Here is a 15,114-nt window from a genome sequence, read left to right on the forward strand (position 1 = left end):
CTGTGAGCCCAGCCGCGGGCCGCCGGAGCTCCGCGGGCTTCCTCCGCGCGTTGCTGCCCGCGGTTCGCGCTGCCGGCGACCTGGAATCATCTCCGGAATACAGAGACAGAGAGAAAAAAGAGAAAACAATTTTGGGGGGATGGTATTTCGTTTCCTGCATTTAGGCGCTGGTAGCTCAATTCAAAATACAGGAGTATTTCAGGGAAACTGGGAAACACGGGGTGAATTTTGTTTGATGGTGGTGGTGGTGGTGGGTTTTGTTTTGTTTTGTTTTGTTTTGTTTTCCCCTCCAAAACACCCCTTGATTGAGGAACATAAACCTGGAGGACGGCCCCTACGCATCTAGACCTGTGGAGCTGATTTTTAGAATTTATTCGATTATAAACCTTGGATTATTTAAATGCAAAGAACAGGTTTGGGGACAGAAAGGGGGAAGCAGGTTGGAATGGAAGCGCGTTTTAGGAGAATCTCTTTAATTTGAATTTGTAAGTAGAAGTCCCCTGAACCTGCAGTTTCTCCCATTAATGATCGCAGAACCCCCAGGAGAGCACGTGGAGCTGTCACTGGGAACCTGGGCATGTGGGCATTTGGTTGGGAGAGGCAGGGATCTGGCCTCACCCTCTTCCAATTTCTGGGGTGCAGAGGCGAGAATCTGGTAGCTAGATTGTCCACCTTGGCCTCTCTCAGGGCCGCCTTTCTTCCCCAGGCAAAAACGAGGCCCTAGGGGATGTAGGGCCCCCACACCCGCAATGCTACAAGCCTCACAGGTGGGGGTCCCGCCATCTAGAGGGCTGGAAACAAGGGGGGCATTCAGGGGGGCACTGAAGCCTTCATTCTGCCCTGATGCAAGTGGCAATTTTGGATACCCGCTGTTACTCCCGACTCACCCCAAAACTACCTTAGAATGGCCCCTGTGTGGAGGATTTGGGGTGAATTCTTACTAGAAGAGGGGGCCAGAGTTCCTGCGAGAATAGGGAGGTTCTGGAAAGAATCCCCTTCCCAGATGGACCCTTGTGGCTCCTCTGCCTGGTTCCCTGCACCCCAAATCTCACCCCTTCTCAGATTGGGGTTTCCCCAAATAGCGAGAAGGAGAAGAAAAGAAGATGGCGACCGAGAAAAGGGTTGCTGGTGGAGCAGCCATGAAGAAATGCAATAAATTCCTTGTTGTTTTATGAAAATTTACAACTTTGTGATAGAAGTTTATGAGTGGTTGAATCCAGCGATTGGCCGGCGCCGGTCATGTGGCCGGGCGATCGTGAACATGAACTTTTTATCATTTCCCTGGTGGTTATAATGCAGCATTCTTTTGGACACCACACCTAGGTCGGAGCACTGTCGTCCTTCAGGGCTCCAGCCTCTTGATATTTTTATACTTCAGTATCAGCTCGATAAAGCAAAAGAGAGAGAGAGGAAGAGAGAGGGAGAGGGAGAGGAAAGGAGAGAGAGAGAGAGCGAGAAGGAGGGGTGGGAATTACACAAAAGAGAGAACCAAAGATAATTTTAATTTCTAAGTTGATTTGCTTGCTGATCTGGGATTTTAGTCATCATGGAGGGCAAATGGATAATCTGCCCAGGACTGCAGCCTGATACCATTTTTCAAAGCCAGAACTTACTCCATTTTCTATGCAAATATCAGAAAAGCGAAACACCCTCTCTCCCAAGTCAGAGAAGGGGAAGCGACGGCTCTCAGGTTGGGACAATATTATCTGGAAGATGAAGGCGAAACAGAACGCTTTCCCCCCCTTCCTCCTCACCTCTTTCAATCGGAGGAAAGAAATCCCAAGGTCTACAAAGGTAAGGGAGATTCTACAATTCTCTTCTTATTCTTTTGCACCGATTTTGTAGGGGGTGGGGCTTAGGTTTGTCTCCCTCTCCCCCCACCCCAAGACGGGGCTGAACCCCACCTCTGGGCACTGCAGGGAGAGGCTTCTCAGGAAATTCGGTGGCGGAGAGAAAGAGAGAGAGAGAGAGAGAGGTGGCTGCTTCCTGGAGGGGGAGCCGGGGCAAGGAAGACAGGAGGAGGAACCGAAAGGGCCACGGAGGCGAGCTCTAAGTCGCCTTTTTAAGCTGGGAGAAGAGGCTCAAGCGAGGGGGCTGCGAAAGAGAGGACAGGGGTGTCTGGGCTGCGGGGCGCCCCAGAAGCCGGTTGCTACGGCCCCGGTGGGTGTGCGCCCCCTCCCCCCCTCCCCCCTCCCTCCCTTGTTCCGGCCTCCCCCAGTTGCCCCGGCGCACTTCTCTTGCCCTGTGTGGGTGTCGGCGGTTTCCCGGAGGCACTGGCACAAGGGGCGGTGGCGCTGAGGGACGTCCTGGTCTCTGGAGGGCCTGGAATCTCCGCAGAGGCCCGCGAGGGCGAGGAGGCAGCGGCTAGAGGGACAGAGAAAGAACAATTCACAGAGAAATGCTCATTATCTCCCTTCGGGAGACGTCTCTGAAATTAAAGGGCACCCAACTCGAGGGAGACCCCCCTCCCCCCCAGGAAGCCAGCCCGAGAATGCCCAGGTCTCTCGCCACTCCCGCAGGAGGGAGCCTCGCTCTGCAGGGAGACAATTTTGTGGTTTTTTAATGCGGTAGGTTACAGCGTGTTGGTTTCCGTGCAATATTGATTCTATTACTTGTGTTTTATTGGTATGGGCGTGTGGATTTCGGTGGAGAAAATTGCCATGTGTGTGTGTCTGAAGTGGGAACATTTCAAACTTTCCTGGATCCAAACGTGTTGATTGTGGAGAAGCTGCTGAGCATGTTGTTGTGTTTTAAGCTTGTAAACAAAAACAAAAACCAAAAAAAGAGAGAGAGGGACAAAGGGAGGGAAGAAGAAAATAAAAAGAGAACCCAATTAGGGAACCTGATGGTGTCCGGACTGGAGAGCTGCCTGGCGCTGAGCTCAGACAGCTAGTCCTGTCCCTCGGCGCCTGATTTCATTCTCCAGCCAGGCCTCCTGGGGGTGAGGAGGGGGGAGAAGAAGCACTGGGCGGGAGACTGAAATTCCTAAAGTAGCTGGTGGGGTGGAAGAAGGGGGAAGCTGGTCAGAACCTAAAAACCAAGTGAGAGGCCTTCTGGGGGAAGCTGCCAGCAGAGAGATAAGCAGCTTTGGGCATGGAGGGCAGGAGAGACTGCGATTTAGTTTGGTTTGCACAAATAGGTGATTGCTTTTCTCTTTTTGAAGACCAGATGCAGAGCGTTCAGCCTCGGGCCTGTGGTGGCCCAGGAATTGCTGGCGATGGGGGTGGGTAAAGGGATATTGGCCCTCTCGAGCCTGGGCTGGGAAGAGAGGGATGCAGGCCACTTGTGGCGCTGGAAGGCGGCCCCTGGAGGCGCAGGTAGATGCCCAGGAAGCAGGCCCCGACTGGGTGCCTGCAGGGACCCCTGGGCTGCGCCGCGAGAGAAGTTCTCGGTCAGCACCCACGGCACTCGGGGCCTATTCTCAAAGGAAAATTTCCCCAAACCCATCCAGACTAAAGGTCTTTTTCTCCTGTAGTCTTGGCGAGGTATAAATCACCCCTTAGACAGTTTGCTCTGACCCAAATTATGCGGTTTGCTGCCATCTACCGTCCGTTCGGAGACATGCGGCTTCGGCGCCGCAAGCCCGGCGACACCGCCTGAACCGTGCCCGACGCCTGGAGCCCCCGCTGCTCAGGTTCGGCGGGTTTCGGGGGACGTCGGCCCAGATTGTCGCTTTCCGCTGGACCATGGTACCCGCCCGTCCGCGTGTGGATTAGAGAACAAGTGTGCCCTCCCCTCGCCCGCCCCATCCCAGCTCCAAACCCAGCGGCTGGCTGAGAACACGGCTTTTTCTAGGTCATATTTAAAAAGGACTAATACTGCATCCCGCGGGCAGGGGGCCCTGAACCAAAGGGTTGGGGGATCAGAGTCGCGAGCCCTCACCCTCCTACCCCTCCAAGGCTCGAGAGGGGATCATCCGGGCGGCTTGGGAGATTCGAGGCCAAGGCTGTTCAAGGTTTATTTGGATTTCTTTTCGGCCAAGGGAGGGGGCCGGCAGGGGAGGCGCCGGCCCCCGCAGTTCCACTCGGCTGTCAAAAGACAAACCCGGGTCTGTGTTCTCCGGGTTGGCTGGTGGGTCTTGCCAGTTGTTTGGCCACTGAGTCCGTGGTGAAGGAATTGAGCCGAAATTTTCTGGAAACTGTTGGTGTCTGCAAGTGGGTGTGGGTCCCCTCCCCCATTCTCGATCGTTTCAAGCGAAATCGACACAAATATGCTTTGGGAAAAAATTGGGAGTGGGAGTGGGGATCAACCATTAAGGAACCAAACCACTGTGATTTCCGTTCCTGCCGGACCCCTCACACCCGCTTAACCCGATCGCTTTCCCAGAAGGGGGTGGCGAGGGCAGGGGTACGCTCCTCTGCTGCCGCGTTTGAATATTGGCCCCTGTCTCACGGGTTACTGATTAGCTAGGGCTTTCAAGCCGCAGGAGGAAACCCTGGCTGCTCCTTTCAAGGTGCTGTGGCCCCAGTTCCTGGGCGGAGGCTCCAGGAAATTGCCTGCGGTGCCAGGCAGGCCGAGGTGTTACTAGGGTCTGGCCCAGAGCTGGAGGAGCGGCCGAGGTCGAGGGGGCCCGGCGGTGCTGGGGGGCAAACCCCGCGGCTGCGCTCCCCGGGTCGATGGCGCCTCAGGTGTCTGCACCACAGGAGCCTCCTTTCAGCTTTCCGGCAGCAAGAGTGACTTTCGGCGGCCAGAAGGCCCGGCTCAGTGCTGAGGCCCCCCGGGCAGCCGCTGGAAAGTCTTGGGCCCCTCTTTCTTGGGGGCGGTCCGGAGGACAGGTAGGGAGGGAAGGCGGCCTGTACAGGGGGTTGAAACACTTTGGCTCTTAGGGTGCCGATGGACCTGGCTAGGGAGAAAGGGGAGGGAGCCCAGCGTCACCGCCAATCCCACCCCCCCCCCATATCAGAGAAGAGGATGTTCATTTGCATAATGGAAATGAGGTCTTTGTACCGCGTGCCGGACGGGCCAATTCTAAGGCAATATCCCTTGTAAACAGCTCCCAAAGGTTGAGAACTCCCTCTGGGAACATTTATGTCCCCCAAATTCAGAGCATCACACAGTCTAGGGGAAGAATTGGGTTGAGATGTCTTAATTTGTTCCACCCCAGCCGGAGTTGGGAGTGGGTTGGGGCAAGATCCTCACAACCCAATGAGCTGGAGGTGGGGGGAGCTTTGTAGCTGAGAGGAAATGAGAAGCCTGGAGAGTGTCTCAATCCCCCCTTACCTCCATACACATCCCGGCATAAACCCCTCCCTGAGGTTACCGGTACAGGAGAATTTTGCTCACGAGCTGAACACAACTTGGACATTTCCCTGGGAGATGAAAATGCGTGCGCGTCCACGGGAGCTCAGATTCACAGCACAGAAAATTACAATTATAAATTCTGCCTGTGGGGTTTCTCTGCAATCCTTCTGTTGTGTCCTCAATACTTGGTACACATTTATATCCACCTCTCTATATACACACTTCCTCAGTGAGGCTGGGAGAGACACCCCAGACAGGCAGACAGCTGTGCCTGCTGGGTATTTACATATTCTCCCTTGGAGACAGACAGACGATGGTGGACCGAACCACAGACAAATTCGTAGAGATCTGGCTCCAGAAACCAGGCGGCCTCTGGCCAGGCCCTACCCGTCTGCTCTTTCTCCCAAACAAATGGATCAGACGAATAAACGCTCATAAATACCTCTGGGCTTAGATAAGAGCGATGAGGCGCTATTTCCTTTCATGCCGGACTCCAGGCGCCCAGGCCCTGCCTTTGCGGCTCCATCTCATGACAGGCAACCTGCAGAGGTGAGGTTAATTTGGGGCCGTGACTTTAAGGATAAGGCAGTTATTTTCGTACTTCTATCACAGGGAAGTCTCCCTGCCTTATGGCAACCTACTTAGTCCAGACTCTACAGCAAAGCCCACACCGTCCAGTTCTAGGAAGGGGACATTGTGGCCAGGGAGGAGGCAGAACGGATATGGCCCAAGGCCCAGCCTCAGTGGCAGGGAGGAGGGAGGTGCATACAGACACTCTCCTGACCTTGCTCCCCCAGACCAAATGTTCCCTATTCCTCTCTAGGAGTGGGCCCAATCACTGCCAGACTGGGGCACGCAGGATTCTTCATCATTAGCAGGCTTGAGTTTTCTTAAATCTTGATAAACCTCCCCCTAGAGTTTGGCTAGGAAGTGGTTGGTGGGACGTGCAGGGATCACCACTCGGCCGTGAGGGTATAGCCTAGAAGTTGTCCTGAATTCAGGGAGCCTTGTGGGCCACTTTGCAGCCAACCACGTTCCTGCCCTTGGTCGCCAACCTCAGCCCTCTACCGCTTTCCCTAGTGTCTTGTGCCATCTGCAGTGGACAAATCTGGCCCACAAAAAGGAGCCCAAAGAACAAGGCAGAGGAGAGTCAGCCTGGCCCCTTTATCATCAGATTTTGTCACGCATCCTGGCTCATTCCAGAACCCAGGTCTGAAGGTTATCACCCTTTACTGCCTGGCCTCCACGTGCCTAGTTAGAATGTTGAAAACACATTGTGGTTCAGTCTTCCAGCCTGGCTTCAGTGCTCGTTTTCCTTAGATGAGAGAGAGAGAGAAATGAATGGAAATGAGCACTCTTTCTCACACCCAAGCTTGTGCAGCAGCAAAGCTGGTGATACAAATATGAGGTGTGGGAGGGACTGGAGAGACGCTGAGAGACAGACAGGAGGGTGGTGAGCATCTGGAGAGGGGATTCGGGCTGATAGTTGTAAGCTGCCTGCTGGGTCCCCAGGAGGATGCAGACACCTCTCCCTCCTTAGAAAACTAAATCCAAACCAAGTCTTGGGAAAGAATTCATTTTAAAAAGAACTGCCAGCTTCTGGAGAGACCTGGTAAAGGAGCAAGGGCCCCTCTCTTTCCGGTTGTCTTTGATTGCCTCAAATATCAGGAGGTTTTGAGGACCCGGAATTGGAGGAAGAACAATTTCTTCCCTGGGCCCAGACGTCCTGAGACATCCTTGATTCCTGAGACTCTGTAGCCCAGGATATTCTAATAATTTGGGGGGTAGAGGGTGGGGATGGAGTGAGGGTTACAGGCAGGATAGGGATCAGACAACCTAGGCTGGGCAACGCCCCTCACTCCTCCTCTCCCTACCGCGCAAGCGAAGAGAAGGTGAGTCCCTTTCCCCAGTGCCCCTTCCTGTGCCAAGGAGCAAGCAGCACTTACTCAAACCAGGCAGGATGTCTTGGGCAGCAGAGGTAGCAGAGCCTTCCAGGAAGCTCCTAGCCTAGCCTAACCTGGCCACAGAGCCAGAGGGGGAAGCTTGGGCTCAGACCCTCCTCCCATTTCCCAGCCTGCTGGGTCCTCTGGGCAGCAGGCTCTGGCCTGCCCTTCAGACCATAAGAGCTGAGAAGCAGCAGGAATAATAAACCCAGGCTTGGAGAAGGCAGGGTAGACCTGAGAAATAGGAAAAACCAGTTTTCAAAACCTGGGGAGGGGAGAGTTTCTTCTTCTTCGCCTCTCCTTCTGAAAATGCTAAATAGTGAACTCTGCTCCTGGTCTACCCACACAAAACCCTAGACACAACCCTTTTTCCTTTAGGTCTCACCTCACCACACGGAGAGGGACATTTACACACCCTTCCCTTGAGGGAATGGGGCTCAAGCAACGCAGGGGTTAACTTTTCTGAAAACACAATTAACTTTTTCCTATCCTGCGTGGGGAGGGGAGGGCTATATTTATTTAATCACTGGGGGATGGGGTGGTCTCAATCCAAACGCTCCCTCCTCCCTCAAAGGCACAGCCGCCTCTTTCGCAGATCCTGCGTAGGTGGAACAGGACGCGCGTTGTGTTGTCGGAGAGAGAGAGAGAGAAAGGAGAAGGAGAAGAAGGAGGGAAAAAAAAGGTTGATAGGTTTGTGCGCGGGTCCCTCGCGCGGGCTGCGCTCCTCCTGGGTGCTATTTGACAATTCCTGCCTCTGCCATTGGTCAGTGTTGGATCAGATGGTTGTATTTCCTTCTGGCCCTCACTGGCACCTCGCCATCCCCCCTCAGCTAAAACCCAATCTCAGATATACTACTAATAGGCGCGGCGCTCGGACTATAAAACACAACAAATCATAAACCCGGCGGAGCAGCAGCGGCCGAGCGCGCCTCCCCTCCCAATGAGTTCCTATTTCGTGAACTCCACCTTCCCCGTCACTCTGGCCAGCGGGCAGGAGTCCTTCCTGGGCCAGCTGCCGCTCTACTCGTCGGGCTATGCGGACCCGCTGAGGCACTACCCCGCGCCCTACGGGCCCGGGCCCGGCCAGGACAAGGGCTTTGCGGCTTCCTCCTATTACCCGCCTGCTGGCGGCGGCTACGGCCGAGCGGCACCCTGCGACTACGGGCCGGCGCCGGCCTTCTACCGCGAGAAGGAGTCGGCCTGCGCGCTCTCGGGCGCCGAAGAGCCGCCCCGGTTCCACCCCGAGCCGCGGAAGTCCGACTGTGCGCAGGACAAGAGCGTGTTCGGCGAGGCCGAAGAGCAGAAGTGCTCCACTCCGGTCTACCCGTGGATGCAGCGGATGAATTCGTGCAACAGTGAGTGAGCCCTCCCGCGGCCGCCCCGACCCCCGCGGGCCCCCACCCCCGGGGACAGACGTAGCGCCCCCTCCCTCCCCCGGGGTGCCGGGTGGGCATCTCCGTTAGGAGCTCGGGGAAGACTGGGCGCCCGCCCGAGGTCTCCCGCTCTGTCCTCTCGCCCTCAGGAGTTACAAAGTTTGCAAAGTCCCAGCTGCACTGGGAGCCAGGGGGAGCGAGTGGGCTCTCCGGGAGCGGCGCGCCAGAGCCTGATGCCGGGGCAGGGGAGGGGGCAGGGGCCGCAGCCACTGGCGTGGCTTCCCCACCCGCCCCCCCTTGCGCCCCCCCCCCAGCCCGGGTCGGGTCTCCCACCCGAAGACGGTTCCATTAAAAACGGAGTGCGTCACGGGAAGGGGGGCGGCGTGACGCTGGCGAGAGGGAGAGTTGAGTCCGTCCCGGACTGTGTTTCCCTGGGGGTTCGGGGCTGGGGAAAGAGGAGGCACCAGGAAAGGGGTGGTAGTCAGAGGAAGGAGGGAGGGAGAATAAGGGGAAGAAAGGGAGAGGCAGCTGGCCGAGGGGGAGAGAGGGAGAAGCAGGCGCCTGGGTCTCAGGTTGGATTATTTGTCGGCCTTAAGTCCCAAATTGATGTCCATTAGCGGGACACGAAAGTGAGGAGCAGTTAATGCCGACTATGGATCGATCCACGTCATTACGGATTAAGGGCTGGAATCTATCACAGGGTGGTGGGGGAGTCAGATAGATGGAAAGAAAAGATAAGGCTAGGAAGAGACACACACCTGGCCAGTACTTCCCCAGCCCCTCCCCCTAGGCTCAGGTGGGATTTTAAACTCGCCTCCCATCCCCCACCAAGAGTCTAGACCAGAGGCACAGGCCTGGGAGACCCGGAGGGAATCTGGAGGGGGCGCTGGAGGAGTGAGGAAGTTGCGGGGGGCGGGGGTGGGGGAAACAGGGAACTCGAAGAGTGCAGGGCGTCCCGGGACAGGCTAGAGTCCATGTTTGAGGGTCGAGTGGGGGAGGGGGTTCTGGCCCTGGTGACCCCAGGCCTCAGCATCTTCTCTCTGCGTAACAGGTTCCTCCTTTGGGCCCAGTGGCCGGCGCGGCCGCCAGACCTACACCCGCTACCAGACCCTAGAGCTGGAGAAGGAGTTTCACTACAATCGCTACCTGACGCGGCGGCGGCGCATCGAGATCGCGCACGCCCTGTGCCTGACCGAGAGGCAGATCAAGATCTGGTTCCAGAACCGGCGCATGAAGTGGAAAAAGGAGAGCAAACTGCTCAGCGCGTCTCAGCTCAGTGCCGAGGAGGAGGAAGAAAAGCCAGCCGAGTGAAGGCGCCGGAAAGGGAGGGGGGACGCGAAGGGAGCGGCCTGTGGGGAGCCGAGGGCGTCGGAGAGCCCGGAGAAGGCTCTGCGGGCGGGGGGCCCGGGGGACCTGCTCTCTAGCACGCGACAGGCGGGGCCCAGCGCTCTCCTGGACGCCCCCACCCGCAAAGCTCTCCCTGGGTGCTGGGAGGCCTTGCCGCCTGAGCCCACCCAGCACCCCGAGCGCCCCCTCCATCCCTGCGGGACCGCTTCAGCCCCATCAGGCTCCCCTATGAGAACTGAGGACCGGATTCACTTGATGTTTCCTGGAAGCAGAGCAAAATGCTCTTGTCCGTGTCGCGTCTCATTTCGTCCATGTCCCCCGTGCACGGTTCAATGGTAGATTCGCAGTCCCCTCAGCAGGGGCCTCGAAGACTCCCTGACCCCAGACCTCTCTCCCACCCCCTCCCTAAAGCCACTGGAAGGAGCACATACTACCTAGAAGTAAGAAGAGGAGCCTCAGAAGAAAACAAAGTTCTATTTTATTAATTTTCTATGTGTCGTGTTTGTAGTCTTGTCTTAGCTCTGGACGTGAAATACTTCGGTAATAATATTAATATTATTAATAATGATGATGATGATAATAATAATAATAAAGATGTAAAAACTCGCCGCTCTGTCACCTCTGCTCCTCCCCTGCCACTCCCCCACCCCCAAGGCCACCCCAGCGTCCCGGTGCCGGAAACTGCGCAGCAAAGGCGGGAGCCCTGGTTGCCCTGGCGGGCCCGACGCGACTTGGAAGTTACAGTTGAGACAGAGGCTGGGGCGGTCCCGCCCAGGCTCCGGCGCTGCGCCTCGCCACTGCTGAGCTCCCAACAGCCTCTCCTGGTGCAGACTTGGGGGACAGAGAAGGGCCGTTTCCCTCTTATTCTCTAAGCTTTTCCTCGTTTGTCCGTGGCACGAGGGACACCGCCGAGGCCCCGAGCCTGGAGCCCCTGCAGAGACAGCCAGGCGGGTGTCGCGCCTCAGCAGCGCCTTTCTGTCCTCACGCTCGCGAGGCCCGCACCACAGCCTGTGGCCTGCCCACATGGCCTGATCTCCGCCGGCCTTGGCCCTCGGCTCGGGGCCTGTGGCTCCGGAGACTAAATCGGGGCCACCGGGTGTCTCTCCGCCCGGAGCTGAAGGCTCCAGACGCCCTTTCCTGCCTCGAGCAGGAGCTCAGCGACAAGTAGGGGAATTCGAAGCGGCCGGCAGGCACGGGGCGAAGGGCACGACTTTCCGCTGCTCCTTGGAGACCTGAGGGCAGGAGTCCAGGTGATGAGGCGTCTTGGTCCCATCCCCTCAACCAAAAAACGACCCATTCTCTCCCCACCCCCCACCCTCCCCCCAGGCGGCAAGCTGCGGACACTGTTTTCCTTTCTTCCTCCGCCGTCTCTCTCCCTTTTTTATTTTTAAAGAAAATAGCCGCCCGGCAGAAGGAGCCCAGCTGCGGCCGTCTCTGGCCGCCCAGCGTGCTCAGCAAGGCGCCGCTGGTCCTCGGAACCCCTTTCCAGGGAAGATGTGGGCCGCCGGGCAAATTCTGAAACTACCCAGACGTCAGCGAGGGGCCTCGAGTGGGGCCTCCCAATGCAATAGCGGGCATCTGGTGATGAGGGGAAACGGTCTTGCCTTGATCCCCAGCTCTCAGAACCCCAAACCCCAGCCACCGGTTCTGTCGTTGCCACCGTCTCTCCCCTGCAACTAGGCCGCTTCGCCCCAGCCCTGCACCCCCTCTGGGGTCCCTGTCCTGCTTTGCCATTCTCCGGGCCTGGGCTAAGGAGGAGGAGAAAGTCAGGAAGAGGATCCCAAACTTCTAAGAGGCACAGAAGTGAAAGCTTCTCCGTGGAACCCTGGGCCCAGCCATACCAGCTGCGCCTGGACGCTACGCGTGGGCCCTGGCAGCCCCGGCAGGAAGCAGGCCAGGCCGAGCTCACGGGGAAACGCGTTGCAGTAATTGTTTTTCACACACATCTTCCAGCCCTCCCCCCCATTTCCGCCCCCAACACGGAGACTTGCAAAGCCCAAGTGAGGGAAAAGCAACTCAATTTTTGATCATCTCATCCAGAGTGAAAATAATAGTAATGATGATAATAACACTAATAATAATAATAATAATGACAGGGAGAAGGGCACAGATAGTCTAACCCCACTCCCAAGAAAGTGGGTGAAGGCTCAAGTGGGTCCCTCCTCTAAAAGACTCAACTCTGCGGGTGAGCCCAGGCCGGGTTTCCTTCTCGCCCGGCGGTTGCAGGGAGCCAGGAGGGAGGCAGCCGCCTCCGCCATGGCAGTCTGCGGCCCGCGCTCCCGCCGATCGCCGGGAGGTGGCGCGCTCTGCTCAGAGGCCGCCGCCAACCTTCTCCCTGTTTCTCCCCCTTCTCCGTTTTTCCCCCTCTCTCGGAGGCTCGCATTGAATCGGCCCTAACGATTCTCGGATCGTCATTATTTGTAACCATAGAGCATGAATTACCTCTTGAGGTCATCAGCGAGAATTTACGACTGGTCAACAAAAGCACGTGATTCCCTAACGCCCCCCCATCCCCCTTCCAACCCCCCCCCATATTTGGCCGCATACATAGCAAAACGAAGTACAGTGCATCGCTATAATTCATTAATACATCATAAATCGTGAAGCACAGGGTTATAACGACCACGATCCACAAATCAAGCCCTCCAAAATCACCCAAATGAGCTCGTACTTTGTAAACTCCTTCTCGGGGCGTTATCCAAATGGCCCGGACTATCAGTTGCTAAATTATGGCAGTGGCAGCTCTCTGAGCGGCTCTTACAGGGATCCCGCTGCCATGCACACCGGCTCTTACGGCTACAATTACAATGGGATGGACCTCAGCGTCAACCGCTCCTCGGCCTCCTCCAGCCACTTTGGGGCGGTGGGCGAGAGCTCGCGCGCCTTCCCCGCGCCCGCCCAGGAGCCCCGCTTCAGGCAAGCGGCGTCGAGCTGCTCCCTGTCCTCGCCCGAGTCCCTGCCCTGCACCAACGGCGACAGCCACGGCGCCAAGCCCTCTGCTTCGTCCCCCTCCGACCAGGCGACCCCGGCCAGCTCCAGCGCCAATTTCACCGAAATAGACGAGGCCAGCGCGTCCTCGGAGCCTGAGGAAGCGGCGAGGCAGCTAAGCAGCCCGAGCCTAGCTCGGGCACAGCCAGAGCCCATGGCCACCTCCACAGCCGCGCCCGAGGGGCAGACTCCGCAGATATTCCCCTGGATGAGGAAGCTTCACATCAGCCATGGTAATTCTCGCTTTCGCTCCCTTTTTTTGTCTCCTCGGCTTTCCTTCTCTGCGTTTGGGGAGGGGGGGGGAGGGAGGCGAGGAGAGCTTGGCTTCTCCTCAAATATAGATTTATTTTTTTTCCAGAGGTGGAGAAGTCTCTAAGAGGGTCCTCCCAGCTCGGAGGGATAGAGTCAAAGAAGGTCTAGGTCTTTAGCTGGGGAGGAGTATTTTTAATCATTTGTCTCCAGCTTCGGCTAAGGTTTTATTCGCCCAGCTGTACTAGCTATGGGATAAAGGATGGGGTTTATGTAACGTGGGGAAAGGTCCTGCTTACCCCCGAAATTTTGACGCTGCTGCTAGCAAAGAAGGGGAGAGCAGTAATAGGAGCTTTCCAGGGCAAAAGTGCAGCCGCTCTCCTCCCTCCCGGGGCGAGCGGCCGCCTGAGCCCAGCGAAGGGTGAGGCACAGGGAGGGAGCAAGAGACAAAGCCGGGCGCATTCGCAGCCGGCAGAAGTGGGGGCTGCAGGAGAAGGGGGTGTAGGAGCGAGCTCGGATGCGGGCGTCTGGAGTGGGGAGGCTTGGAGCTGCGGGGAGCTGGGTGCCGGGGACGCCTGGGTCCTGCTCCACGCCCCTCTCCCATCCAGGGCCCCCTCCCTTAACCGGACTAACGTTGGTTGCCTCGCGGCTCTACTCTGTCTGCTCCAGATATGACCGGGCCGGACGGGAAACGGGCCCGGACCGCGTACACCCGCTACCAGACCCTAGAGCTGGAGAAGGAGTTCCACTTCAACCGCTACCTGACGCGGCGGCGGCGCATCGAGATCGCCCACGCGCTCTGCCTGTCCGAGCGCCAGATCAAGATCTGGTTCCAGAACCGGCGCATGAAGTGGAAGAAAGACAACAAACTGAAAAGTATGAGCCTGGCTACAGCCGGCAGCGCCTTCCAGCCCTGAGCCCGCCTGGAGGAGCCCTGGGTGGCCCAAGAGCCCTTGCCGCCCCCCAGCCCTGGGCCCTCCAAGCCTCCCTGCGCTGCCACTGCCCGCTGGGGACCGGTTCCCATGAGCCTGCCTCGCCCCGGCCTTGTGTTACGATTTTTCGTTTGGTCTTAGGTCTTCCTGTGGCTCCCTCTCTCCTGGACTGGTTAATCTTGTTATTATTGTTAATAATAATAATTATTATTTTCCCTCCCTGCTCCCCACGCCCCTCCACTCACCCCAAATCCGCCAGTGTTTCTGAATGTTCGTGTCTGTGGTTGCACTCCTTCCCCCAGGAAAGAAAGAAACTCGCATGTTTAACGTGAACTTTCCCCTCCCCATCTGTGTTCTTCTAACTTATTTATAAAGGATGGTCGCTGTATTTTGAGTTTCAGCTTGAAACTTCTCTAAGGGGCAGCTGTTGAGGTGGGGTAGTGCCGCAGTGTGGGGCCCAGCTGAGCTGGCCTCGGAGATGGAGTCCATAACTGTCTCTTTCCACCCTCCTCCTCCTCCTCCCTTCCCACTCCCCAGGCCCAAGTCTCCCAGTGGCTTGGTCCGAGGGTGGGAAGGGGGCGTGGAGGACCAAAGGGGTGATCTTGAGAAGAGGGAAGGTAAACCGTGAGAGTTCAGTTCCTGCCACCTGGGTAGGCCCCACAAGGCCTGGCCTGGGAGTGGACGGAAACAAAAATAATCCTCAGTGTAAAATGTCTTGTGTATTTCTCTGTGAATCCATGGGTCTGGAGTAGAGGGCCCAAAGCTTGTAAATATGGGGACAGCCTGGGTCAGACCCATCCCCCCCCCCCCCCCCATTTCGCTTCCAAGACCATTTGTAGTGAGCGAGTGGATGCTGTGCTACGTGTGGAATCTGTCTTTGCCTTTGCCGGGCCTGTCTCAGTGATTCGCTTTTGGTATTTGTTTGTAGCTTTCCTTGAAGTCAAATAAATGTTTCCCCCACTCCACTGCCCTTCCACTTGTCTTTTCTCTGGGGGCCTGTCTCTCCCATCACTGGGCACACCCTAGACCACTCTTGACAGA

General features: G+C 57.1%; 2 protein-coding genes across 2 annotated transcripts; both read left to right on the top strand.

The window, feature by feature from the left end:
• Positions 1 to 8,050: 8,050 nt before the first annotated feature.
• HOXB6 (homeobox B6) lies at positions 8,051 to 9,868 on the top strand. The gene is made up of 2 exons (XM_021704074.1): positions 8,051 to 8,539; positions 9,609 to 9,868. Exons 1-2 carry the CDS (start codon positions 8,125 to 8,127, stop codon positions 9,866 to 9,868), a joined length of 675 nt encoding a protein of 224 aa, XP_021559749.1. The 5' UTR covers positions 8,051 to 8,124.
• A 2,695-nt stretch (positions 9,869 to 12,563) lies between these two features.
• On the top strand, positions 12,564 to 14,058 carry HOXB5 (homeobox B5). The gene is made up of 2 exons (XM_021704072.1): positions 12,564 to 13,125; positions 13,811 to 14,058. Exons 1-2 carry the CDS (start codon positions 12,564 to 12,566, stop codon positions 14,056 to 14,058), a joined length of 810 nt encoding a protein of 269 aa, XP_021559747.1.
• Positions 14,059 to 15,114: the final 1,056 nt, after the last annotated feature.

This window comes from Neomonachus schauinslandi, chromosome 15 (assembly GCF_002201575.2).
Source record: "Neomonachus schauinslandi chromosome 15, ASM220157v2, whole genome shotgun sequence".
Lineage (NCBI taxonomy): Eukaryota > Metazoa > Chordata > Mammalia > Carnivora > Phocidae > Neomonachus > Neomonachus schauinslandi.